The sequence below is a fragment of the Mauremys mutica genome, chromosome 3 (assembly GCF_020497125.1).
Source record: "Mauremys mutica isolate MM-2020 ecotype Southern chromosome 3, ASM2049712v1, whole genome shotgun sequence".
In the NCBI taxonomy this organism is placed as follows: Eukaryota; Metazoa; Chordata; order Testudines; family Geoemydidae; genus Mauremys; species Mauremys mutica.
The window spans coordinates 115,190,893-115,218,750 of record NC_059074.1 but is presented as its reverse complement, the minus strand read 5'-3'; the positions used below and the strand labels follow the sequence as shown (position 1 = coordinate 115,218,750).

At 42.0% G+C, this 27,858-nt stretch overlaps 1 protein-coding gene across 1 annotated transcript in view; it reads left to right on the top strand.

The window, feature by feature from the left end:
• Positions 1-544: 544 nt before the first annotated feature.
• Positions 545-27,858, top strand: part of SYNE1 (spectrin repeat containing nuclear envelope protein 1) — a 468,360-nt gene continuing 441,046 nt past the window's right edge. The window contains exons 1-2 of the mRNA XM_045009096.1: positions 545-662; positions 10,191-10,479. Coding sequence (XP_044865031.1) covers positions 10,413-10,479 — 67 coding nt within the window. The 5' untranslated portion in view covers positions 545-662; positions 10,191-10,412. The remainder of the gene's footprint in view (positions 663-10,190; positions 10,480-27,858) is intronic.

Sequence of the window (27,858 nt, the reverse complement as noted above, 5' to 3'; positions counted from 1 at the left end):
CTCTCACTAATGGAAACCTCCCCGGGGAGGGAGGGGACAGAGAGAAGGCTGGGGACAAATGACAGCTCAGCCGCTGCCTGGGAAACACTGCAAGGGGGCGGGCTAGCGCGCGCGTGTGTGTGCTGCTGCGGGTGGGGTGTGTGTGTGTGTGGGGGGCTCTCTGAGCAGGGAAACCCTGCATCGCCTACATCCACGCAGCCTCTCCCACTGTTACACGCAGTGCCCCCCCCCCGAGCGATGCACTGCGTGTAACGGCGGGGAGGGACCAGAGCCCTGAGAGGAGCGGCGCCTGTACGTGCAAGGGAATTACCAAAGGGCCACAGAGCCCTCCCCCCTCACACACACACACACACACACACACCTGCTTCCCCATTGCAACGACGGCGCGAAGCCCGCGGTGAAGGGGGGAGGAGGGAGGCTCCGTCCGCATGGTTTGACTGCAGCAGGGCAGGGGCGGAGGGAGGAGGTGGCCGCTGCTAGGTGCAGCCGCGTGTGTGTACGGAGGGAGCGTGTGTGGGATTGTTGCGCTCGGTAACCAGGCAGCCAGGGGCGTCCTGTCAGCCCTGCAAACACAGCCCGGGACGCGGAGAGGAGGCAGGATCCCGCGGAGAGCCCAGGGGCCGGGGCGCCGGCCGCGGAGGAGCGGAGCGCTGCGGGAAGAGGTACGGTGCCGGCCGGGGGAGCAAGCGGCGATCCGAGCTGTGCCGCGCCGCCCGGCTGCCTTGCCCTCCCGAGGATGGGCGCAGTTTGGGTCGCTGCGTCCTGCGCGAAGATGGCTCAGTTTCTTCAGTGTCATTTCCGTTAGGAGCAGCTCTCTCTGCCTCAGGGCTAGCTGGTGCGAGACAGGAACCAGGGACAGTGGCCTTTTGGGCATTGATGTTCTTAATAATCATGTGTTCGATTTTGAATAGGAAAGTATGGGGTTGTAATCAACCCCTATGGGGCAGAGCACCCCACCACAGAAACTGTTCTTGGGCCTGAACCAAACCCCAGTGAAATCAGTGACTTTCCATGGACTTCAGTGGATTTTATAGATCAGGCCCTTACCCAAGGGAGGGGGGGAATATGCACCAAAGGCTAGGGAACTGCACACACAACTGTTACAATAGCATCCAGTCCTGACATTCGCTACAGAGCAATATATATTTCACCTAGAAACATATGACTTGTCAGGTTATAACTGTATGTATTTGCCCAGCTTGGCAGTTATTCCATTGCATTAAGGGCAAGACTATTGCAACAAAAATTCGAACAAAAATGCCTGTGTGTGTGTGTGTGTGTATCTGTGTGAGTGAGTGTGTGTAAAAACTTTGAAGGATACCAGATCGGAAATCCTGAACAGTCAAGGCTGTTTCTAGGATTTTGACATTGAAGCATGATGATTTCTCCTCTAGTGATACTAGTGATTACAGAGAGCTGCTTGTTTGAACTATTCTCAGAGTCTGCTGTTATGGGCCGGATTGTGTGAATAGATAGATACTCATGAGTTAGCCAGTTGATGTCAGTGAGACTACTCCTGTGAGTAACTGCACAGCAATGTCAGTAAGGGGCTTATAATCTGTTCCTGTGTGATTTGTGGGGAGATTGTATGTTGTTTGTGGGTGCCTACCAAAACCTTGCAAGTGCTGAGGCTGTTGTCTGAAAGAAACCCCCTAAGGGTGCATTTTTCTCTTGTAGTATTGATGATAATTTTAATCTCAGAGAATCATTTTCACAAAGGCTAAAATGTGTTTTAACACTTCAGGTCTTTATAACAAAATATAGTCTTTCTAAACTATATTAAAATGTTACTTTCATCTATCTGGGTGCTATGTTGGCTTAATTATGAATAATAGAAATACTTTGATTGTGGTACTAACCTTAAGTGGTAAATTATATGGCACAATGTTTTATGAATACAATAGTATAATTTTTGGAGATGTTCACTATTTCTGACAGCAACCACCTGTTCATTATTTTGTGGATATTTGAAACATTCTTTAAGACATTTTATTAAAGAAAAGAGGAACTGCTGTCCAAAAATCAAACAGATCATGCCCAAATGTGAAGTTTGAAAGAGTGTCTCTGCTTTCCTGGATTTCTTTTAATTTGTGATCTTAATTTTTAATATGTTGTCTTCAGACATTGACTAAATCAGTGGCAATTCCATTTTATACCATTCGTTATGAAATACAACTGGATGGACATTAATGACTGAAGTGCTCAAAGTCATGTGTGATTTGTGTTTAAATTAAATCTCTTCTAGCATTTGTTTCCATCGACATGGGGTCATCTCTTTGAGTCCTTCTTCTCCATTCCAGGTTGTCTTGAAGCAGTTCCTTGGAAACTCCGCAGCTAATGAGATCCTTTTGTATAACATTCATCCATCCAGTTTTTGGTCTTCCAATCCTTCACTGTATTTCCTATATTCTTCTGATCTTTTCACATGTCCAAACCATCTAAGCCTGGATTCCTTCAGCTTTTTATAATTGGTACCACTTTCACACTTCCCTTAGATTGTTTGTTCTAAATATGGTCCATTCTGGTAACTAAGCATCCATCTTAACATTTTCATTTCCATTGTATTTAGGATCTACTCCTGGCTCTTCCTTGGTGCCCAACATTCAGAGCTATACAAAAGTGCAGGCCTAATTACTCTTATAGGTCTTGCCTTTCAGTTTGATAGGCATTCTCCTATCACAGATCACTCCACTCACTTCTCTCCATTTAGTTCATGCCTTTCCTGTTCTTCATATAAAGTTTATTGCTGAGTACACCATTATCCTATCAAACCTAGGTACTTGAATTTCTGTACCTCTGGGTAGTGATTGGCTCCCCCAGACTTAGTCTCATTGTCTTTCTGAAATGCATCGTCAAATCTATAGACCATATACTCTTGTTTTGTGTCACTGATTTCCATGCCATTTCTTTCAAATAGATACCTCCATCTCTCTAAATCTTCTACCACTCCCTCTTTGCTCTCCCTCATGAGCACTGCATCTTCTGCAGAACGCATGCCACTCTTTCTGCATGTCTTCTGTAAATCAAGCACCAACATGAACAAAAAAGGGCATGGTGCTGAGCCTTGATATACTCCAACTCTTACAAGAAACTGCTGGGCTTCTCCACATAGCCTTCTAATTGTGGTAACAGCACCTTTGTATGTGTTGTGGATGACTCTACTATATTCTTCAAGTATCTGTTTCATTCTTGTACACAACCAGATTATTTCTCTCACAATGTGTTCATTAGCTGTTTGAAGATCAATGAATATTATGTGCAAGGTTTTCCTCTTTTGCTTATGGAAAAATATAGGGAAATCTTAATGCAGCAATAACATCCATTGTTGACTTGCCTGGAATGCATCCAAACTGTTTGTCACTGACCTTTTGCTTTTCTTCATAGTCTCTTATCAATAACATTCTCCAAAATCTTCATTGTGTGGCTCATAAGTTTAATGCCAAGGTAGTTACACAGTCTTGTATGTCTCTTTTTCTCTTAGAGCACATTAGTACCAGTATTTTTCTCAGGCATTGCTGTCTTCTCAGTCCTTAGGGTGGAATTAAAGAGTTGTGCCAATATATTCACACCGATTTGACCCAGGCACTTCCATACTCCTGCTGCTATGCCTTTGGGGCTGAGAGCTTTCTTATTTTTCCATGTTGCTTGTTGGTTCTACATCTTCTTTTAGGACTGGTGCCAGCAGACCCTGGTTTGGTTTTATCATGCATCATGGTTCTCTTGGAGTCTCCTCATTCATAAACATTTCAAAGTAATTTCTCCCCTGTTCCTTAATCTGGTTCTCATTGATCAATGTATTTTCACTTTTAGTTTAATTATTTTGATCTCACCAATGTCTTTAATAGGTCTTTGCTAGTCTATATCTTTCCTTTTCACTCTCCTTTGTTTCAAGACAGTCATATAAGCCTTCCATGGCTTTAGCATTAGCGGCTGCCACCTCTTTTCGCTTTTTTATACTGCTGAAAATCCTGCTGCTGGACGTTGCTCGCCAAAGTTAAAAATGCTTGTTCTTTTTTCTCCACAACGTCTCAAACTTACTCATTCCACCATCAGATGTGATTGGGGGGGAAAAGGCTCTCGCTTTTCTTTCACCAAGCAGACTCTTTGCACATTCTGGAATTTTGCTTGCAGTATGCTTCCATCATTGATTTGTATTTTCTCTTAACTCTTCTAAATAGATCTCCAACATGTTCATTTTAAACTCCTTGTTAACTTCATTAAGCTTCCAGCGCTTGGTTTTCTGTATTGCTTTGGACCATTTTCTTCGCATAGTCACTATGTACCCATTGTCAAGAACTAGCATTCTATACTGAGTTGCACTGCTTTCCCCTGGGATGATCTTACAGTTTTTGATGTTCTTCTGATAAACCGTCTGCTACCTTCTACTACTGTTCTGATCCAATGTGAAGAATGTATTGACTACCAAATCATATGTCTGGGTGTATTGTAAGGTAGAAACAAGGAAGGAGAAACTATGTCCAGACCCATGGCTGCCATGCTGCCTTTTTGAAGCATTTACTGTCGCTCCCCATGTGGACATTAAGATTTATCATTGGAGTCACTCTTTCATTTTTTGTACAACAGTGTCCATTTCCCCCCAGAAATTCTCTTTTTCTTGTTCCTCCCATCCTACTTGGGGTTATGCACATACAACATTTAGGGGGACATTTTCAAGAGCTAACTTAATGAAAATTATCCTGTGACTTATCCTATCCACAACCACTGCACATTCCCACATCACTTTGGCTAAAGCTCCAGTTCTCTTATTCAACATTCCATAGCTGAATGGTTAACAGCCTTCCCCAGTACCTCTTCTCTTTTCTCCCTTCCATTTGGTCTCTTGAATGCAGGCAATCCATACTTTCCTTTTCATCACCAGCTCTGCACATTTTCCAGTTAATAAATTAATTGTTTTAATAAATGGTAGTTGTGCTTCAGACTGTTACAATTTAAATAAACTGTACTCAAGAGTTTTCATAATCATGAATGTACATCAGGATGGGGCATTTGTTTTAGTTTATTAAAATTGGAGCTTGACTCATTAAAGGATACTTCACTAGGACCAGCTCCCCTGCTAGCATAAATTGGTACAGCCCATTAACATCAGTGGAGTTATGCTGAGTTACATTAGCATTGGCGCCTAGTGTCAAAGAAAACCCCTACTATGAATTTTCTTTCTTTTGAACAGGAAAGGAAGTGTTTATCACCATAGGCCACTTGCCCCTTTTTGCTTGGAAGTCTCAGGACTGATCAAGAATGTTAGTGTTTTTCTGTCTGAATGGGACAGTTAAAAGTGAAAGTTGCGGAAAAGTAAGTCTATGCTTCCAGCTGGAGGTAAAATTTCCAACTTGGGTAGACATACCCATGCTTCCTCTGATCGAGCTAGTGTGCTAAAAATAAAAGAGTAGCCATGGCGCAAGCTGCGGGAGGGGCTATCTGCCTGAGTACATACCCATCCGAGAAGGTAGGCACCTTAGTGTTATTATATTTTGCCTGGTTTCACAGAAAATATAAAAAGCAAATACACATTTAGATCTCCTTCCTATGTTTATACAGGTGCTTAACTTGTAACAAGTGAATAGGTGCACTGAAATCAGTGGGACTGTTCACACTTAAAGTTATGCACATCGCTATATGCTTACAGGACTGGAGCCTCACTGACCATTTTACAGTCTTCAGAGTAAGGTACAGGGTATTTGCACGATGAATATGCCATATTCTAAAATGTCAAGTGTCAGCTTTTGTTAAATATGACCCCTTACCCAAACCCCTCATATGGTCAATTTATAAGCCCTCAACTTTAAAACATAAAGTGCAAAAGCATGCAGAAATATAACTGCCAGAACAAGAAGCATCTGAAGCTCCAGAGAGGGTACTTCACTTGCTTTTTCAGGGAAAAAAAAAACCTGATAATTTTCCAGTATTAATTCTTTCAGTTTTGGAGTGGAGGCATTTACAATAGCTTAGAACCTGGTGTCCTGTTTGAATGTCTCTATATTGTGTTCTTTTTGAAAGGTCAACATCTACATCTTCCTTTACCTTTTTTCCGAAAGCAATCCATGATGTCGAAAAGAGGAAGTACAAAGTGACAGGGATGGGAGTTGGGAACAGCAGTATCTAAACACTTTCCAGAGCCAAACTGACATTTTTTCCATGATCTTATGTAGTGTATGTTTAAAATCCAGCAGTTTTTGGGAGAGCACCAGCACACATAGGCTTGTTGTATTGCACAATGCATTAGCAAACAAGTACAGATTTGCAATTTAAATGTGGTCCAATAGCAATTTCTTTCTTTTATTCACAAGGCTAAAAACCAAATGGTATTCCTGCTTGAAACACTGTTATCCTAATGCTTTTCAGGTTTAAATTTTCTCCTTGAAACGGACTTCGTATAGTGTAGTTGCTACAGCTGTAGGTGAACACTTTGGGCTGTATAAGAGCATATCTGGCTGCTTTATTAAACTCTCTTCCAGAGGGAGCATAGATTAAGATATTGGCATGGGGCTGCAGGCCAGGAACTCCTGAGTTGTAATCCCAACAGTGTCTTTGTCAACATACAAAACTAGCACCAGTCTCTGTATAGTAGAACCTCAGAGTTATGAACACCAGCATTACAAACTGATCAGTCAACCACACACCTCATTTGGAACTGGAAGTACCCAATCAGGCAGCAGCAGAGCCAAAAAAATACCCCAAAGCAAATAGAGTACAGTACTGTGTTAAACATAAACTACTAAAACAATAAAGGGAAAGAGTAAAATAAAAGATTTAACAAGGTAAAGAAACTGTTTCTGAGCCGGTTTCATTTAAATTAGGATAGTTAAAAACAGCATTTTTCTTCTACATAGTAAAGTTTCAAAGCTGTATTATTAAGTCAGTGTTCAGTTGTAAACTTTTGAAAAAACAACCATAATGTTTTGTTCAGAGTTACGAACAACCTCCATTCCTGAGGTGTTTGTAACTGTGAGGTTCTACCGTATATCTGTGTCAAAAAGTAAATGTAATTAATAATATGGCAGAATAATAATGTAACAAAAACAAGGCTTTAGTCACCTGTAGAATGCTAAAACCTAGAGCAGCTTGCAGACTACTGGGTACTTCAATCTAAGTTTTATAGAAATGCTTGTGTTTAGAGCAAATTTTCTAAAGCATTGCTGTTGTAAGCCATGTAATTGCCATTAAAGAAAAGGACTCCAAATAGCTACAAACCTATGCAATGTTTTGAAAATTTATTCCTTCAAGTTTTTAATACATATGGCTAATACACAATGGGAAAACCTGCTAGCTTTTTATAATGAAATATTTACAGCACTTACAGAAAAATATGTTTAGTGTAATGAGATTTTTAATAGTATTTGCAACTCTGAAGAGTAAAACGTTGTTAGAACAACAAACAAATCTTATATCTTGAGATGTAAACTGATTGCTGTGGGAGTGAGGAAAAAATATACTCCCTATTACACTGCAAAACTGACTGTGTGCACGTTGGTTTTTATTTTTTATCTTCCTTTGAAGCATCAGGTGATGGCCACTACTGGAGACAGGATACTAGACTAGAAAGAATATTCCTTTAATCTGTGTTGGTAATGCCTACTGTACGTTCCTATGGTTCTTTCTGGTTGATGAGGTGACTGTAGTGATGCTGTTGTTTCCGTGTCTGCTAATACCGTTTTCTCTCCCCATCTGTTGCAGCTTAGTTCCCCCTCTTTACATTAGAATTGCTTCCCACTGCTTAAAAAGGATTATGAATTATGATTTAGGGCCACAAATTCTCACTACACAGCACTCATTCTTTTATCTCAGCAAGATAATTTATTAATTGCTTCAATCCCGTTTATAAAGGTGAACTGGCTCAGCCTGTAAATTTTATGCAGAGAAAACAGTACGTGTAAGGGAAATCTAAATATACACGCACTGCACCATTTTCTAAATTTTTACATTGGAACTGGAATTTACTAAGGAGTGAGTATCTTCCTCAGCTGGTCTAAAAAACACATTAACTTCAGTGGCACTTCACTGATTTATACTAGCTGAGGATCTAAGGCCACATGTTTTGAGTGGGTTAATAATGATCATCCAGACCCAGTTCATACAAACATTTTAAGAAAATATTTTTATTGCGTCAGTAGGAAAAAAGAACTGTTTGACAACAAAACTAGTTCTTTGAAAATTAAAAATACAGTGTATTCAATTGATGTGGCTATCTTTGGACCACTCACTGAATAAGCTGATAAACTGTGCATATAGATACTCAAAGTTAATCGTTAAGAGGGCTGAATAGTTCTGTGCATCCTTGACTCAGCTTGGTGGACTAGGTTCGCTGCAACTGGAGGAGAGAGCTGCAAATTGCAACTATTTTCACCAGCACAATCCACTGTACTTCAAAGTGGATTTAACTTTTTGGGGGAGGGCAAGCACTGTTTCCATTGCCAATCTACCTTGTAGGTTTTGTTATGGAAGGGTAGCTTTAATTTTTGTCAGGAGCACCAGAGGAGGCTCTGCCACAGTGTGTGACCTGAATTGATGCATCCCAGAATTGCGCTGGCCATGCTTCTCTCTGGCCAGAACCATCCACTTAACACCAGCATTTGACTATTTGCTATAAGAGAGAATAATACATGTGGTACAGGTGCAGCTGTCAGGGTACTTCTTACGTTTTTGGCTGGAGAGTGGACAGTAGGGAGGTGTTTTTAATACTGTGTCGTCTAGCCCTGCACAGGAGCTCCTCCAGCTGCCTTCAGTTTAAAATGCCTGCACCTTGTCTATATTACTGTTCAAAATGTTAGCAAATCTGTTCCAGCTGAACCCATGTTTCACACTGCCTTAGGGTTGGCACAGATATAACATACAGATAGTGTTGCAGAGCCTGATTATCCTCTCACTGAAACAGGTTCAATCAGAAACAATGCCACTGAAGTTAGTGGAGCCACACTGATGTAAAACTGTTAGGATTAAGAGGAGAATTAGGCCTGCAGAATCATACATTCTTTAGTATGAGATTTTGAGCACAGCACTGTGAATAGGAACAATGGGCTGGATCCTGACTCCCTGCTCTGTGCACTTTGTACTGCTCTGACAGTGCAAAGAGGACCAAGAACTGCCTAAAATGGCAGACAGGGATTCCCTGGATATAAGGGTGTAGGGAGTATTTCAAGGGCAGAAGGGGATATGAGGAGGATGAGGATGGAGTTGGAGTATGATGTGCTTTTACAGTCCTCAGATGGTGGTGCAGACCCTACCGGACCATTCTAGACTGCCTAATGTAGAACAGTCCAACGACTGCTTTCTGTTAGGGCAATGGGCATTTTGGCTCCAGCTACTTTTCCCACCTTGTGTCAAGTGCAGTTCAACTGTGTCCAGGGGGGACAAGGGGATGCTGGCTCTGTGTATGCACTATGAATAAAACAAGGTAGGAAAGAATGTTCTAGGTCTGTATCTACTTATTTCTCTTCCACTGAGGAATTAACCACCCTGGAAGTCCAATTTTTTTCTTGCTGTTCAGATATTGTTTTACAGGAGCATTTTGGAGGCCCAAGGTGTTGCTGTAACAGGGCAGTTTTACACTGATGTAGCCCCATTGATTTCAATAGCGTTACACTAGCATAAAACTTTAGTAACAGTGGTGAATTAAGGACCTGTAATGTTAATTACACTTCAGATTTTATGCCAAGTAACCAAAAAAGCAACTTTACTATATTACTACTGTGATTAAAAAATTATAATAGGCAAAGAAAGACATTTCAGATTATGGACAGTAACCTAGTAGAACTAGGGATTAACATTTTACCCTGATCAAAAAGTTATTACCTGTTTTTTAATGCAATGAAATATAGCGATAGTTTAAAACTGTTTCAGTTTTACCAGGGACTTTATATTTCTTCCTTTAGATGCAATATTATTTTAATATTTGATGTACCATAGCCTTCTGAAACAGCACACTCAATCCTGTCATAAAAAGTATCAATGTCTGGCATGTTTTCAATTGACTTTAATCATTTGTTTTTGTACTTTCAGTTGAAGTAGTGATTGCCAACCAAGCTTTCAGCGGTAATTGTGTCTCTGGCTTGAGTGATACAATCTATGCCACACATGCCACTCTTTATGCGTTAGAATAGCTAATAAGATGATGGTTCTTAGTTTTACAGGAACTGGTGCAGGTTTCTCTAAAGCCCACGTCTCTCTTTTTTCAGACTTCTGAGGTCTCACGAAGGAAGGGCAGTGCTGTAGCACAATCATTGCAAGCGAGTACTGTGCTTTCATTGGGGGAAAGGCTGCTGTGACTCATCGTAGGCATGCTGTGCTCAAGCTAAGGGATGTTTTCTAAAAGGAAGTAGTCCAAACTCTCCATCCTGTTGAGGTCTGCGGCTTGGTGTGGAGATTGTCACTGAAAACTTTCTTGCTGCAAAGAGACCATGGCCTCCTCCAGGCTAGTGGGGAGATCTCCCAGGGATATTGCTGATGTTATGCAAAGGCTTCAAGGTAAGTGACTGATTCCGAATGGCTATATCTGTCATCTGTTCATATAGCTGACAAATACAATACTCTTTAAAGCCAGGAAAGCATTTTAAAATTTATACATTTCAAAAACCTGCTGTTCTAAATTAATCTATAGGAAAATGTTTGCTTATTTCTGGTTATGTTTCCTCTAGTATTACATTATTAATGATGTTTAAAAGCGTATGGCATTATGCAGCATGGTTATTGGATAGGGCAGTAGATTGGCAGTATGGACATCAGGGTTCTGTTCCTGGCTTTGCCCCTGACCAGCTCTGTGACCTTGGGCAAAGTCAGTCACCTGTCTATACTTCAGTTTCCCCATATGTAAAATGGTGATAAAGACACTTACTTTCCTTCTCTGCTTTGAGCACTACAGATGAAAAGTCCTCAATTAATATAATAATTTAAAAATGATTGCTATTACAATAAGGCCTAGAGGCCCCAAACAAGATTAGGGCCTCATTGTGCTGGGTATTGTTACAGACACACAGTAATAGACAGTCTCTGCCCTGAAGAACTTACAGTATAGAGGCTAAGTGTTGTTGTTGTCCGAGTTGATATCCATATGAATCATGGGACTTCTGATTATTGTTGCAGTCAGTGGTCATCAGATAGAACTTAATAAGTTGCTTTAAGTTCTCTTTATCACAAACAAACATGGCTAACTGAAATGATAATGTTCATTAAAACTTTTTAAAGTTTATAAACTTAGAAGTAAAAAAGTACCATCTAATATATATATATATATTTTTAAAATGCCTGAATTTTAAAGTATTCACTAGCCATGTGTAAACACTTTCTCAGTAGCACTTTTGTTACCAGCAGTAGGGTGACTTTTAGGGACTAATGGCTCAATCCTGCTCCCATTCAACTCAGTGGAAAAACTCCCATTAACTTCAATATTTCAGGATCAAAACCTAATTTTGCAATTCCTCAACACACAAAACTTCCATGGACTTCAAGAGTTGAATGCACAGAATTGTCTATACTTTCTACATCTTGAAGCTTCCTTTGTTCTCCTGTTCTTTTCCTCCCATATCTGTGTATACAGTCATGGTGGCATGTTTAACCTTAACCTCTGTCAAAAAATTGGACAATCAGATAGTGTTGTGGGTGTTTACAGGCAGCTTTTTCCCAAGAATGAGGGGCATGGGAAATAGCAATAAAGGTGTTGTTTGAAGGTTTAACAAGTGGAGGGATCGTGGAGCTGTGTAGTGGTTAGTGCAATGTAGTGCATGTCTTCTGCAATGTGGTGCATCATTCCAGATGATGTCATGATATCCCCTTTTACCGAGGATACCTCTCCAGGGGAGGCAGCCCCAGGTATTAGGAAGAAACAGGTAGTATTGCTGGACTTGATCATTAGAAATAGAGAGGTGGGTTTGTGATGATTGTGAGAACTGCATAGTGAATTGCCTGCTGAGTGCGAAGATTGTGGATTGCTCAAGACATCTAGAAAGGCTTATGTGCAGTGCTGGGGAGGAGCTGGTGGTCATGATATAGGTAAGGACCAATGACACAGGGAAAGGTAAGAGACATCCCGGAGGCCAAAGTTAGGCTTCTAGGTAAGAGACTAAAGTCCAGGATCTCCATTGTAGCAATCTCTGAAATGCTTCTTGTTCCACATGCAGGGCCAGTTAGACAGGCAGAAGTGCAAAGTCTTAATGTGTGAGTGAGACAATGGTGTTGGGAGGAAAGATTTAGGTTTATTAGGAACTGGGGAACCTTTTGGGAAAGGGAGAGCCTATGCAGAAAGGATGAGGTCCACCTAAACCAAAATGGAACCAGATTGCTGGCATGTAAAATTAAAAAGGTCATAGAGCAGTTTTTAATCTTAAGGGCTGGGGGAAAGCTGACAGGTGCAGAGGAGCACACAGTTTGGACGGAGATCTCTCTTAGGGGAGGATTTATTAAAGGGGATTCGCTATATCCTAGTAAAGAGGAGAAGATAAAAATAGATAAAAGTATAGGTAGGCACTGAAAAGAAGCAGTCCAACAGAAAAGAGTCCCATTCAATTACATCACATGAAGACAGCTAAATAGTGACAAATTTTATAAGTGCTTGTGTATAAACGCTAAAAGTCTAAATACTAATATGAGTGAACTTGAGTGCCTGGTATAAATGAGGATGCTGATATAACAGAAATTTGGTGAAACTATGATAATCAGTGAGACACAGTAATACCAGGCTATAAAATATATAGGAATGACCTTGTAGGTCAAACTGGTGTGGGAGTGGCACTATATGTTAAAAAAAGCATAGAGTCAAATAGAGTAAAAATCTTAATTGAATCAAACAGTATCAGAGAATCTCTATGAATAGAAATTCCATGCCTGAAAAATAAGGGTATAGCAGTAGGAATATTCTACCAGCCACCTGACCAGAATGGTGATGGTGATTGTGAAATGATCAGGGAGATTAGAGAGTCCACAAAAAAACAGAAAACTCAGTAATAAGGGGGGGATGTCAACTGTCCCCATTTTGAGTAGGTACATGTCACCTCAGGATGGGATGCAGAGATAAAGTTTCTTGACACCTTAAATGACTGCTTCTTGGAGCAGCAGGTGAGAGGCAGTTCTTGATTTAGTCCTAAGTGGTGCACAGCATCTGCTCCAAGAGGTGAATACAGATGAACCGCTCAGTAATAGCAACCATAACATAATTAAATTTAACATTATTGTACGGGAGAAAATACCAAAGAAACACATCACAGTAACATTTACCTTCAGGAAGGGGAACTACAGGAATAGTCACAAGAGTGAAATGTCTGCAAACTGCATGGAAAGTATAATTAAGCCCACTAAAAAAAGAATTTGAAGAGCAACTAGCAAAATACACACAGACTAATAGAAACATTTCTTTTAAGTACATCAAAAGCAGGAAACCTGCCAATCAATCAGTGGGACCACTGGACAATTGAGGTGCTAAGGAGCACTCAAGGAAGACAAGGCTGTTGAATTCTTTGCATTTGTCTTCACTGCAGAGGATGTGAGGGAGACTCCCATACCGGAGCCATTCTTTTTTAGGTGACAAATATTAGGAACGGTCTCATATTAAGGTATCAATACAGTAGGTTTGGGAACAGATTGATGAATTAAACAGTAATAAGTCACTTGGACCAGATGGTATTCACCAACGAGTTCTGGAGGAACTTAAATATGAAATTGCAGAACTACTAACTGAGGTATGTAACTGATTGCATTAATCAGCCTCTGTACCAGATGACTGGAGGATAGCTAATGTAACACCAGTTTTTAAAAAAAAAGGCTCCAGAGGTGACCCTGGCTACTACAGGCCTGTAAGCCCAACTTCAGTACCAGGCAAATTGACTGAAACTGTAGTAAACAAGAGAAATCTCAGACACATATGTTTGGGGAAGAATCAACACAGGTTTTGTAAAGGGTAATCATGCTTCAGTAATCTATTAGAAGTCTTGGAGGGTGTCAACAAACATGCGAACAACGGTGATTGAGTGGACATAGTGTACTTGGACTTTTAGGAAAGCCTTTGACAAGTTTCCACACCAAAGCTCTTAAGCAAAGTAAGCAGTAATGGGATAAGAAGGAACGTCCTCTCATGGATCAGTAACTGTTTAAAATAAAGGGTAGGAATAAATGGTCATGTAGCAATGCGTGACTCACCCCTGCAGCACCTTCTGCTGGCTGTCTAGGGAATTGCTCTTCCAGCTTCTGGAGCACCCTCTGCAGGCTGGTGTCCCACTGCTGTTGGCCCCCATGTCCCTCCCAGAACCCAGTGCCCCTTGTGTTTGGGGTGCTGCCCCCTGGCAATACCTCCACAGTCTCAGGGGAACCTCCCCACTATCCCTACCTCACCTCAGTCATAGACTACTGCCAGTCACCTACCCACCCCCGCTCCCTGGGGCAGACTGCAGTGTCAGCCACTCATCATAGGTAAGGTTGGGTCTGGACCTGCTGCCTCTCTCTGCAACCCAGTACCTCTATGGGGCCTTGGACAAGGCCCTGCAGCCTGGGGAGTTGCCAGCCTGGAGCTCTCCAGCCCTGTCTCACTCTAAGCACCCTGAGCTTCCCAGCTGCCAGGCCCCCCTCTCTCTGAAGGCAGAGAGAGAATGTCTGTGCTTCTGGCTCAAAGCCTGTTTATAGAGGCCGGCTGTGGTCTGTTTGGGGCATGGCTCCCAGCTGTGCCTACTTCCACAATCAGCCTGGGAGCTGCTTGCCCCAGCCACAGCCCTCTGCTGGGCTGTTCTAAGCCCTCAGGGCAGGAGTGGGTGACCACCCCACTACAGGTCAGTTTTCACACTGGAGAAGGGGACATAGTGAAGTCCCCCAGGCATCTGTTCTGGGACCTGTTCAACGTATTCATAAATGATCTGGGAAAAGAGGTAAACTGTGAAGTGGGAAAGTTTGCAGGTGATACAAAATTACTCAAGATAGTTAATCCAAAACTGACTGTGAAGAGTTACAGAGGGATGTCAGTAAATCGGGTTACTGGGCAACAAAACGGATGAAATTCAGTGTCGATAAGTGCAAAGTAATGTTCATTGGGAAAAATCTCAAATATACATACAAAATGATGGAGTCTAAATTAGCTGTCATCACTCAGGAAAGAGATCTTGGAGTCATCATGGATTGTTCTCTGAAAACATCTGCTCAATGTGCAGTGGCAGTCAAAAAAGCTACCAGAATGTTAGGAACTGTTAGGAAAGCGATAGATAATACGACAGGAAATATCGTAGTGCCACTATACAAGTCTGTGGTACGCCCACATCTTGAATACTGTGTGCAGTTCTGGTCACACCATCTCAAAAAAGATATATTAGAATTGGAAAAAGTATCACAAAGGGCAATAAAATGATGAGGGGTATGGAACAGCTCCCATATGAGGAGAAATTAAAAAGACTGGGACTGTTCATCTTAGAAAAGTGATGACTAAGGGGGAATATGATAGAGCTCTATAAAATCAGGAATGGCATGAAGAAAGTGATTAAAGAAGTGTTATTTGCCCTGTCATGTAACACAAGAATCAAGGGTCATCCAATGAAATGAATAAGTAGCAGGTTTCAAACAAACATAAAGAAGTACTCCTTCACACAACACACAGTTAACCTGTGGAAATTCTTGCCATGGGATGTTGTGAAGGCCAGAATTATACCTGGTTCAGAAAAGAATTAGACAAGTTCATGGAGGATAGGTTCATCAATGGCTGTTAGCCAAGAATGATCAGGAAAGCAAGCTCATGACCTTAGTGTCTCTAAGCCTCTGACTATCAGAAGCTGGGGATGGATGACATGGAATGGATCACTCTATAATTGTCCTGTTCTGTTCATTCCCTCTGAAGCATCTGGCACCAGCCACTGTTGGAAGTCAGGATATTGGGCTAGAATGACCCTTGATCTGACCCCATATGGCCGTTCTTATGTTCTTATCATGTCTGCTATATTTCCTTCTTGTTCCGCAGAAGTTATGAGCAAGGATGCTGCTGCAAGTGATACTTAATTAGTAGCTGTGTGTAATCCTTGTGGAGATATTGTGTCTTAATGGTCAAGTTGTTGCATCTTATCCTCCTAAAAATTGGTGCCTCATAGCCATTTGTGAAGCATTTAGTCTTCAGATACCTGTTCATTTGTGGCACTGCATGATTTTTAGATTATATTTTTTATTTTTTACATATTAAAGATCTGCTACACTTGTTACAAAAATTGCTATAATAATTTTGCTCTTTAGATTCCCGAAAGGCATCAGACAAAAACATAAATAATTGACATTAAAATGAAGTAGACTGAAACCAGACATGGAGTTGCTTATGAATTTTTAGTCATCAGAATAGCTTTTAAAAATCATTTTCTAGCTACCTTGCTTTTCAAATGAAAAGCCTGATATTGTTAGGATTGTGCTTCTGCTGCAGTAGCTAAATAAATATTTTATCTTTGGCGAGATTGATAGTAGTTTGAGCATAAGCCTTTTATAGGTTGTGGTGCTGCATTATGGATGAGTGGATAATCTGCTGTGCAGACTCCCTTTAGCCCTTACAAAGTACAACTATCCTATCTCTGTCATCTTAATTTAAATATAGCCATGTGAGGACAGACAGGAATATAGAGGATTGCAGAGCTATGTGCCTGGCGTAATTGCACTGAATCCCAGGTCCTGCTCCTGCCAGGTGCTGAGCACTTTTTCCCCACTGAAAGTAGAGTTGAGAGTGCTCAGCACCTAATAGTAACAGCCTTGAGTAGGGGAATCCTGGACTAGTGTAGAGCCACCACTCTGCCTGCTGCACTGGCTATATGTCTTCTGTTTCTGCCCTGATGTTGGGGTAGGATGGTGCTTTTCCTTGGCATGGCTGAACTGTGCTGCAAGCTGGTGATACTGAGCCTTTGGAAGGGCCTCTGGGACTGACTGGGAATGGGTGACGGGACAGAAAGGTGATGGAAATCCATCTGTGTTCTTTGCCACTGTGTAGTGAGTTGCTCAGGTTCACTTGATGACCTGCCCGTAGATGTTTTGGGAAAAAATATTTACTAGTAGGGATCCTTACGTTTACATTTTGAAATACCTAAGTAGATATTGTATGTGGATCGAATTACTAATGATCACCCCAGGAAACTAAGCTTTCTTTGTTTTAAATCATCAGTTATTTCAGCTTGGTAGAGTAATTATGGCAGATGCAGAATGTAAAACTTTCAGTCTGTTTAGTCAATGCTAGCACCTCACCTGGCCAGATTGGGAAAAGGTCTGAAAAACCTGCATTGGGGCTGGGAGTATGTAAGGAATCTGTTCCACTTTCCATAGCCTGCAAAGGAGCACGATTCCAGTCCCTGCACTCAGGACAGCATAGGTACTGTTCCTTCAGCCCAACTCTGAGGGAAGGAGAGAAGTGAGGGTATGGCTTCATACTCCTCTGGACCAGCACTCAAAGAAGGGTAGCAGGCTACAGCATCTTAAGGAATGAAGAATCATGTGCAGCCACCATATGTGCCAAGCTGCTTGAAAAGGAGATATGGTTCTTCATTGAACCTTATGTAGGCCAGTTGCTAAATCCCACAAATTACTGCCGTCATTCCTTATTGTGCATACCCTTGTGCAGTGACCTTGTGTGATTCACCTTGTGCTAACAAAGAGCAAGATTCTGTAACTCCAACTGTAATTTATATTATTAATATTTACTTATGTATTTTACTATTTATATTACAAACTAGTTATCGGTGTTTTTCTATCAAACTAGGAGGACATATGTAATGGGAATCTGTCTTTGGTTCAGTTTGTTCAACATCTTTATTAATGACTTGGATAATGGAGTGGAGAGTATGCTTATAAAATTTGTGGATGACACCAAGTTGGGAGGGGTTGCCAGCACTTTGGAGGAAAGGATTAGAATGCAAAAGGACCGTCACAAATTGGAGAACTGGTCTGAAAGCAGTAAGGTGAATATGCCAGGTGCAAAGTACTACACTTAGGAAGGAAAAATCCAACGTATAACTACAAAATAGGGAATAAGGGGCTAGGCAGTAATACTGTTGAAAAAAATCTGGGGGTGATAGTGATCACAAATTGAATATGTGCTAACAATGTGATGCAATTGTGAAAAAGGTGAATATCATTCTGGGGTGTCATATCTAAGACACAGAAGGTAATTGTCTCACTCTACTCAACACTGGTGAGGCCTCAGCTGGAGTACTGTGTCCAGTTCTGAGTGCCACACTTTAAGAGAGATGTGGACAAATTTGAGAGAGTCCAGAGGAGAGCAACAAAAATGATGATAGGTTTAGAAAACATGACTTATGATGAAAGGTTATAAAACTTGTCAGGTTTAGTCTTGAGAAAAGAAGACTGAGAAGGGACCTGACAACAGTCTTCAAATATGTTAATTATTGTTACAAAGAGGATGTGATCTGTTGTTCTCCATGTCCATGGAAGTTAGGATAAGAAGTAATGGGCTTAATCTGCAGCAAGGGAGATTTAGGCTACACATTAGAAAAAACTTTCTAACTATAAGGGTTGTTAAGTTCTGGAATAGGCTTCCAAGGGAAGTTGTGGAATCAGGGCCGGCTCTGGCTTTTTTGCCGCCCCAAGCAAAAATAAAAGGGGGGGGGAGGGGCCGCCGAAGCGGTAAAGCAGGGGGAAAAACAAAAACAAAACCACAGCGAGGCCAGAGCGGCAAAGCGGGGTGGGGGGTGGGGGCAAAAAAACGGCGCGGCTGGAATGGCAAAGGGTGAGGGGGGAAATTGCAGCACAGCCGGAGCAGCAAAGCAGGGTAAAAAAACCCAAAACAACAACATAAAACCACAGTGGGGCTGGAGCGGTAAGGGGCGGGGGGGAACAGGGCGCTGGAGCGGCAAAGCAGGTGAAGAAAAAAAAAGAAAAAGAAAACACAGCGCAGCCAGAGCGGCAAAGCAGGGTGGGGGGAACAAAAAAACGGTGCAGCTGGAATGGCAAAGCAGGGAAGAAAAAAAAAACCTGCAGCACAGCCGGAGCGGCAAAGCGGGGGTGGGGGAACGGCACGGCCGGCAAAGCAAGAGAGACCAAAACAAAAAAAACCCTATAGGGCGGCCGGAGCCAGGGGACTCCCTGTGCTGCAGAGTGTGCGCCCGGTCTAATGAGGGGAAGAGGAGGGAGCGAGGGGGGAGAGAGACACGGGGGCAGCCAGGGCTTCAGGGGGGCGCTCACCCTGCGGCCCCGACCTCCGCGCCGCCTGCCGGGAGGGCTCCGAGCTGCTCCGGTCGGCGGAGAGAGAAGGACATGGGCTGCCCTGCCAAATTTGCTGCAGGGCGCTCCCCTCCTCTGCCCCTTACAGGGCGGCCAGAGCAGCAAAAAAAAAAAAAAAAAGCGTCAGTGCTGCCCTAGGATTGGGCGGAATGCCGCCCCCTAGAATCTGCCGCCCCAAGCACCAGCTTGCTCAGCTGGTGCCTGGAACCGGCCCTGTGTGGAATCTCCATCATTGGCCATTTTTAAGTACAGGTTGGACATGGATGGTCTAGATTTATTTGGTTGTGCCTGAGTGCTGGGGGGCTGGACTAGATGAGTTCTTGAGGTCCCTTCCAGCCCTATGTTTCTATGATTCTGTGATTAGGATTGGGACCCTGTTTTCCTGGATGCTGTACCAAGATGAATAATACTCATGACATTAGTTCCGTTGATGTCATTGTGATTACTCATGGGAGCAAATGTTAATCATGTAAGGGCCAAACTATTAGGCCCAGAATAAGTGTGAGTTTCCACAGGAATGCAAGAATGCATGTATTCCTCTCCAAAGGAATTATAGCTATTGAAAGATTCAAGATTTTTTAGAGCCCTTGTAATTGCTGTAAAAATCAAAATATAACCCTCCAAAGATAAAGCTGGGAGGTGCAGATTCTAGTGCCTTATGTCTTTGTACTCTTAAGACTGGCATGGGTGTAACTTTGTTCTTTCCTCTAGTGATATGCTTGTACAATTAAAGCTATGTGGTCATGCTTGTGACAGTCGTCAGGTAACTCCTATGCAGTCCTATTACACAAATGACAGTGGGTCAGTTTTCCTTGACCTTGTCATTCTTAGCCCTGGTGTACACTACAAGTTTTGGTCGAATTTAGCAGCGTTAGATCGATTTAACCCTGCACCCGTCTACACGACGAAGCCATTTTTGTCAACTTAAAGGGCTCTTAAAATTGATTTCTGTACTCCTCCCCGACGAGGAGATTAGCACTGAAATTCACCCTGCTGGGTCAAATTTGGGGTAGTGTGGAAGCAATTTGATGGTATTGGCCTCTGGGAGCTATCCCAGAGAGCTCCATTGTGACCGCTCAGGACAGCACTCTCAACTCAGATGTACTGGCAAGGTAGACAGGAAAATCCCTGGGAACTTTTGAATTTCATTTCCTGTTTGCCCAGCGTGGCGAGTTGATCAGCACAGGTGACCATGCAGAGCTCATCAGCACAGGTGACCATGGAGTCCCAGAATCGCAAAAGAGCTCCAGCATGGACCGAATGGGAGGTACTGCATCTGATCACTGTATGCTATCTGAACTCCATTCCAAAAGACGAAATGCCGGAATATTTGAAAAAATCTCCAAGGGCATGAAGGACAGAGGTTATAACAGGGACCCGCAGCAGTGCTATGTGAAACTTACGGAGCTCAGGCAAGCCTACCAAAGAAGCAGAAAGGCAAACGGCTGATCCGGGTCAGAGCCCCAGACATGCTGCTTCTATGATGAGCTGCATGCCATTCTAGGGGGTGCCCCTACAACTACACCACCCCTGTGCTTCCCTCCTCCCCCACCCCTCCCGGGCTACCTTGGCAGTTATCCCCCCATTTGTGTGACGAATTAATAAAGAATGCATGAACTTGAAACAACAATGACTTTATTGCCTCTGCAAGCGGAGATGAAAGCGGGGAGGGGAGGGCAGTTGGCTTACAGGGAAGTAGAGTGAACCAAGAGGGTGGGTTTTCATCAAGGAAAAACAAACAGAACTTTCACACCGTAGCCTGGCCAGTCATGAAACTGGTTTTCAAAGCTTCTCTGATGCACAGAGTGCCCTGCTGTGCTCTTCTAACTACCCTTGTGTCTGGCTGCGCGTAATCAGCGGCCGGGGATTTGCCTCAACCTCCCATCCCGCTATAAACGTCTCCCCCTTGCTCTCACAGATATTGTGGAGCACAAAGCAAGCAGTAATAATGATGGGAATATTGGTTTCGCTGAGGTCTAACCGAGTCAGTAAACTGCACCAGAGAGCTTTTAAACATCCAAAGGCACATTCTACCACCATTCTGCACTTGCTCAGTCTATAGTTGAACTGCTCCTTACTACTGTCCAGGCTTCATGAGCCATGGGAGCAAGGGGTAAGCCGGGGTATGTGCGACTGTGCGGTGCTGCCGACTGGGAGAGCAGCTTGAGGCAGAAGCCCTAGCTAGCATGATATTCCAGGCAGGCCTGAATCTCCATTAGACGAAATTTAAAGAAGAGACTGACCTGGAGTCATTCCCATTTTTGTCCAGGCACCCCTGACTGACCTCACTGAGGTCGGCCAGGAGCACCCACGGGACGACGATGACGGTTTGCAGTCGTATTGCACCGTCTGCCGTCTGCAAGGCAAGGCAAGGCAAGGCAAGGGGATGCTGCTGTGTAGCACTGCAGTACCGCATCTGCCAGCAGCACCCAGGAGACATATGGTGACAGTGAGCTGAGTGGGTCTCCATGCTTATCCCGCCACTGCTCTGGGGTTTTGGCCACTGGCTCCTGCCAGCCGGGGTCTCAGCTCACTGCCAGCCTGGGGTTCCTTCAGCCATGTCGGCAGCGGGTGCTGAGTGGAATTGGTGGTGGGACCCCGGCTGGCAGGAGCTGGCGATGGGAACCCCAGAGCGGCGGCAGGCTGAGCCGCTCAGCCCACCGCCGTGTGCCATCAAAAATCAGCTCGTGTGCTACCTTTGTCATGCGTGCCATAGGTTGATGACCCCTGAAGTACTGTAACATGCACAGTAGCCGTGACTGATTTCAGAGGCTCAGGAACCAGTTGGCTAAAAGCCCAATAATGATGATATCTCAGATTACATAAGCCTGGATAGGTTCTGTTTTTGTAAGTGGTAGTGACTTCCTTCTCCTAATGCTAACAAAGACAGTGTATTCTTCCTCTGTATATGCCTCCTTCCTTCTCCGCCTAGCCACCTCATTTCTATCTCTTCTTTCTCTTTCTTTCGAAATTTTCTTCTTCCTTTCCCATAAAGGGGTAGCATCAGTCATAGATCAGCTACTAGAGACGAGTTGTCTCCTCATACTGCTGCCCACTTTGCCTCCAAAAATCTTCCTGCTTTTGCTGTTTTCTCTTTTTGAAGGCAATGGTACTAAGTCTTGAAGTTAAGCACGTGCTTAAGTGCTTTGCTGAATAGGTGGCAGAGTGCTGAGCATCTTGCCCAATTGAATCTTTATTATTGTTATGTATTATATGTATTACTGTTGCACCTAGCAGCTCTAGTCATAGACACTGTGCTAGGTGCTGTAGAAACACAGAACAAAAAGATGGTCCCTGCTTCACAGGGCTTAGTACCTAATCACATTTGCTTTCCACCCATGCTCCTTGCATGGCTGCGTTTCCTCCCAACCCCTGATACTTGCTGTTTCCAAATTCTCCTTCTGGTGCCTTCTCTTTGTGGACCCTCCTTCCCTGAAATTTCCCAGTTGGGTCCCAGGGATTGTTTCTGAAATACAGCAGTTATTGTGTTAACTTGTTTTCCCTCCTTAAGTGAATGAGTCTTCTAGCCAAGTTAACTCATTACCCACTGGAACTGGGTTAAAGGAAATGTAATTGATAGCATTCCCCTACAGTATCTCTCATATAGAAGGACCAGGAAGAATTAAAAGATTTGTACTAATGAAGTAAGAAGCAAGTCTGAATGATGATTTGCAAGTCTAAATAGGAATGTTGACAGCTGATATGTTGCTTAGCAGGAAATTGATTTGTTACAATGTGAGAGAGATATAGGTGAGAAATACTCAAGAGAAAATGTTTGGAAACTAAGATGTGTGAGGAAAAGATAAGAGAGCTGGGCATGTTCAATGCAGCGAAAAAGAGACTGAGGAAACTCAATAACTGTTTAGGACTAAAAGGAAGAGGAGAAAAGAGGCCAGTTGTTTTCATTTTTTAATGGACAGGATAAGAAGTAAAAGGTTTAAGCTGCAGCCAGGGAGATCCAGTTTAAATATTAGTTAAAACTGCACAAGGAGAGCTGCCAAAGCCTGTTGTGAAATTGTCATTGCTGGATGTATTTAAGGGTTGACTAGACACCATCTATTAGTGGACACTGAATATACTGAAATAAGTCCTGTGGTGGTGCAAGGGTATGGAGTAAGAGACCCATTAGAGGTCCCTTCCAATGCAGGTGATCCAATAAAGATATGCTGAGGTAATCTAGTATTTTGCTAAAACCCTGATGTAGCATTGTCCTGAATCATCTTTAGGAGCTACAGAAACTTATGGGAAAGGATATCAAGAAAAAGTGGCATGAATTAGTCTTAAAAAATAACAAAAACATGCACCGGTTGTTCTGTGTGATGTTTTGCAATATGGATCAACAAAAATAGTTCAAAATAAAGGACCATATGCTGTCCTTGAGCCACAGTATATCACTTTACATGATGCTTTGGGTTCATTTGTATGCTCTCCTCAGGAGAAGTTGTGTGTGAGGGCACTATGTGGGAATGAAGCATTCATTTTAGTGCAGTGCAGTTAAAGGGGGACTGTAGAGCGGAGAATGTACTTACTGATGTTTTGTTTATTAATTCACTGTTTTTTATTGTAAACATTCCCTTGTTTGCAAAACCTTCTGAGCAGGATTTAAAAATACAATTTCTTTTCCTACTGATTTTACCCTTTCATTTGTCCTTTCCTATTTCTTTTCATCCCAGAATTAATTGCTGTGCACAGACCAAGAAGTTCCTATTTAGTTTTCTTCCTTGCTTCTTCCCCACACTTACTGATAATGTTAGCATAGTTCTCAAACAAGGGTTGGCTAGTTAACTTGTGCTCTTCCTTCTGGCTGGCTGTAGAGTACAAAGCACTAGAGGGACTACAGAAAGTGTAATGTAAGAAAAAATATACTTCTCCATTGAGTAATGGATTTTAAAAAATTATCTGAGAACCTACTGCTTCAGATTATAAAATTGTTATATTTTCCATGGCAGAAAATGATTAAAATTCCACCATGCCACAATGTCATTGTTTTGGCTCATTCTTGGGGAAGTGGTTTGTAAGTGACCGCTGTTCTCCTATGGAAAAATGAAAATGCAGAGTGACCATTTATCTTACCCAATTACTTTGAAAGGTATGTCCAGTACACTATGTTTATGGACAAGAACTAACACATTCTTAAGTCTCAGAATAGATATGCTATTTAAGACATTAAACATTGCCATAAGACTGTCAGTCATTTTTGCTGACAAAATCGAAGGGGCTGGTATTTTGGGACTTGTAAGTGTGAACAAAAAAGTGTCAACTATGAAGGTAGCTGTGAGGGTGTAACCTTAACAATGAGTTGTTTTACAGTGTTTTAAGTTGGTCCCATGTCCACGGTTCTCAAGTTTCCTAAGAATGAAAGTAGCACAATGTTGGTTATAAGTGTGAGCAACGCCTATATTTTGCAATGGAGCTGCAGATATAATATAGCATTGTTTTAGTAGTAGAGTTGGCTTTACAGGGCAAATATATAAAGTACTGTGGCTGGCTTTCAGACCATTTCAGTATACCTCTTTCTAAACAGATTATGGCACTGTGACCATTCATTAGCTTTGTAACATCTAGTTCATTGACTGTGCTTACACTGTTTATTACAGACCTAATAACATTTAATCTTTATCTTTGTAGAGGTGTCTCATACTAGTAATTTCCTGCAGTGAACCCTGTGTGTTTAATATTATTTGGACTTACAGATTTTGTGTACCATAAATACCATTCCTTTTTGAACTTTTGGTTCTGTGATTTTTTTTTTTTTACTAATAGAGAAACTGGAAATTACAAAATGGCTTGGTTCTTGTCTTTTGTTACTAATTAATAAAACATAAAAGCAGTTTGGTAAAGGAAGTATTGTCAGTTATATTGCTATACTAAGATAAATGACTCCTATAGTGTAAAGGGAAAAAAAACTTACCCAGGACATTCTGCTGTATTTCTGTAGTCTTGATTTATACTTTCAGGGAAATGAGAAGTTTCATTAGCATTAATTAGCCATGATGATAATAGAGTGCAAAGAAAGTACTTCAAAGTAAATTAAGACATGCATCTAAAATAAAACCTAACAATTACTGATAATTTTTGCCATAGACTATTTCTAGTGAGAAAGTATTGTTTGTAAACCACGCCTGCTGAAACAAAATGATTTATTTTATTTTCTGTCACAAAGCTTCTCTTTTGTGATTCAATTTCCAGAATTCTGATTTTTGACTCATACAGGTTTTTATTTATTACTAATCCTATGTATCTAAATTGATCACTTCAAATTATATGCCATCAATCAGGTCTTGAAAAAAACACTAATTTTCCTAGGAAGGAAGCTTTCCCAGGCAAGGACCATCAGCGTTTGCAGAATCCAAGCTTCCCTTAAAAAAAATCTAACTCTTAGAGTTGCAAGAATAACTTTCCAAACATGAACTACATGTAAATTGATTCAGTGCTATATGCTTGAGTCTACAGACTGACAGGTCCACATTCTCTGCTGCTTCTCAGAGTCTTGCAAAGAAGTGGATGTAAGAGTTTAATCACATACAGTAAATTAGAAAAGAGAAGATGTACGATATATTAACATTTAAATACAGTGTGTAACAGGGGTCGGCAACCTTTCAGAAGTGATGTGCGAGTCTTCATTTATTCACTCTAATTTAAGGTTTTGCGTGCCAGTAATACATTTTAACATTTTTTGAAGGTCTCTTTCTATAAGTCTATAATATATAACTAAACTATTATTGCATGTAAAGTAAATAAGGTTTTTAAAATGTTTAAGAAGCTTCATTTAAAATTAAATTAAAATGCAAAGCCCCCTGGACTGGAGGCCAGGACCCGGGCAGTGCAAGTGCCACTGAAAATCAGCTTGCGTGCCGCCTTTGGTTGTCTACTCCTGGTGTATAACAGAGTGCACAACTGTGCCATTACTTTCCATTGCATTGTCTTAAGTGGATCTAGTGACAGGTCTTTTTCATCCTGGGCTAGTCCACATTTAGTAAATTTTTCCAGCCCTGTTAGAAGTTTGTGGGGCTGATCTGTAATCATTTATGAATACTGTATGTGACCTGGTTACTGGGATAGTTACTGTTTGGCATATGTTTACTATATGCATATATTGATTTAGTTCACTAGCTGTTAGAGAACTAACAGGAAAGCAACAAAATGTTTCTAGATAAGTATCCACCAGGTAAACTTGGCACGGGTTAAGAAACAATACTAAGCTTGAAGATGCTACTTCCTTGGTTCTAGCCCAAATTTACATAGCTGTTTTGCCAAAGCTGGGAACATTGAGATTAAAAGGACTTGAAACAGTTAAAAAGAGGCTCACAAGAGAGAAGGGCTGTTCCCGGGGTACAGGCTGAAACAGGCGGGTCCAGTGGAGGGGTCTGAAGTAGTCGGGTCTTTCTGTTTTCAGGGGATAGTAAGCCATAGGTGTGAGAGACATATATACAGACTGTTTTACTGCTTTAAAAATCATTGTTCTTATTCTTTGCTACATTTCTGCTTTTAAGGTTAAACAATACTTTGGTGTGAGGAAGCTGTCCGGTCACTGTATTAACCACTGGCAATACTCCCACAGGGAAGATTTCTGGGGGCCAAACCTAGTCAGGCCTGCTGAGCAATCATGGCTAGTCAGAACCTAGTCTGAGTGGGAGAAATGTGGTATCCCACTCCTGGACAGGTGAAGGCAAGAGGCCTAACACCTGAGAGGGGGCACTCAGAGAAACCAGAAGACAGAGATCTAGCCCTGTGTAAAAATGATCAGACAAGAATGGCAAGGGCTGTGGGGGAGTGGAAGGAGAATTCTTCTTTTTTTTTTTTTTGACTGCTGTCTCATTGTCCAAACAAATTAATTTTCAAGCTACAACCAGCAAAACACAAAATCTATCTATGAGAAAATGCCCACCACAAAGTCCTCCCCAATAAAGCTCTGTCTCTATCTTATCGATTTAAAATGCTCCCATCACTGTGCCATCTAGGCATTGGTTTATACCATTATGAAGTATTGTCTGAACTATCATTGTATAGAACATGCATATTAATTGATGTACAACTGTTTTAATTAATGTAACTTCTTTATTGTTTCACCAGATTTTATATCTCACTATTTGGTACACCGGGTTTAGTTCTTTTAAGAGGATTATTCATTCATACATGAAGGGCTGGCACACAACATTTTGACATCTGAGGCGGGGAGCGCAAATGTCACCCCCATGCGCCCTCGCTTGAGCCAAAACTTTGAAAGGTCTCAATTCTGCCTTTTCCCTGTACTACTGCTCTGCTACCTACCCCAATAAAGGAGAACTAACAACTTAAAATGCCTCGTTCAAAAATTTTAAGTAACACTTAACTTTCAAACGCCTGAACAGCAAATGTAACTTTTCTTGTCTGCATAGTAAACTCTGGCATTTTTATCTGTTTGAATAATCAAAGTGGTGCTTTTGGTGCCTTCTTGGCTGCAAAGATTTGCACTGCTTCCTGAAGGTCCACAGTCTTGGCCAGCTCATGCTCTATTGAGATGGTTGCAAGACCAACCAGCCTCTCCCGTGTCATTGTGGAGCGTAGATGTGTTTTTATTAACTTCAGCTTGGAGAAGCTGCATTCTCCACTGGCAACTGTTGCAGGAAGTGTTAGAAGTATGCGCAGAGCAACAAAAGCATTTGGAAAGAGGGTGGTCATCTTATTTGTGCACATATA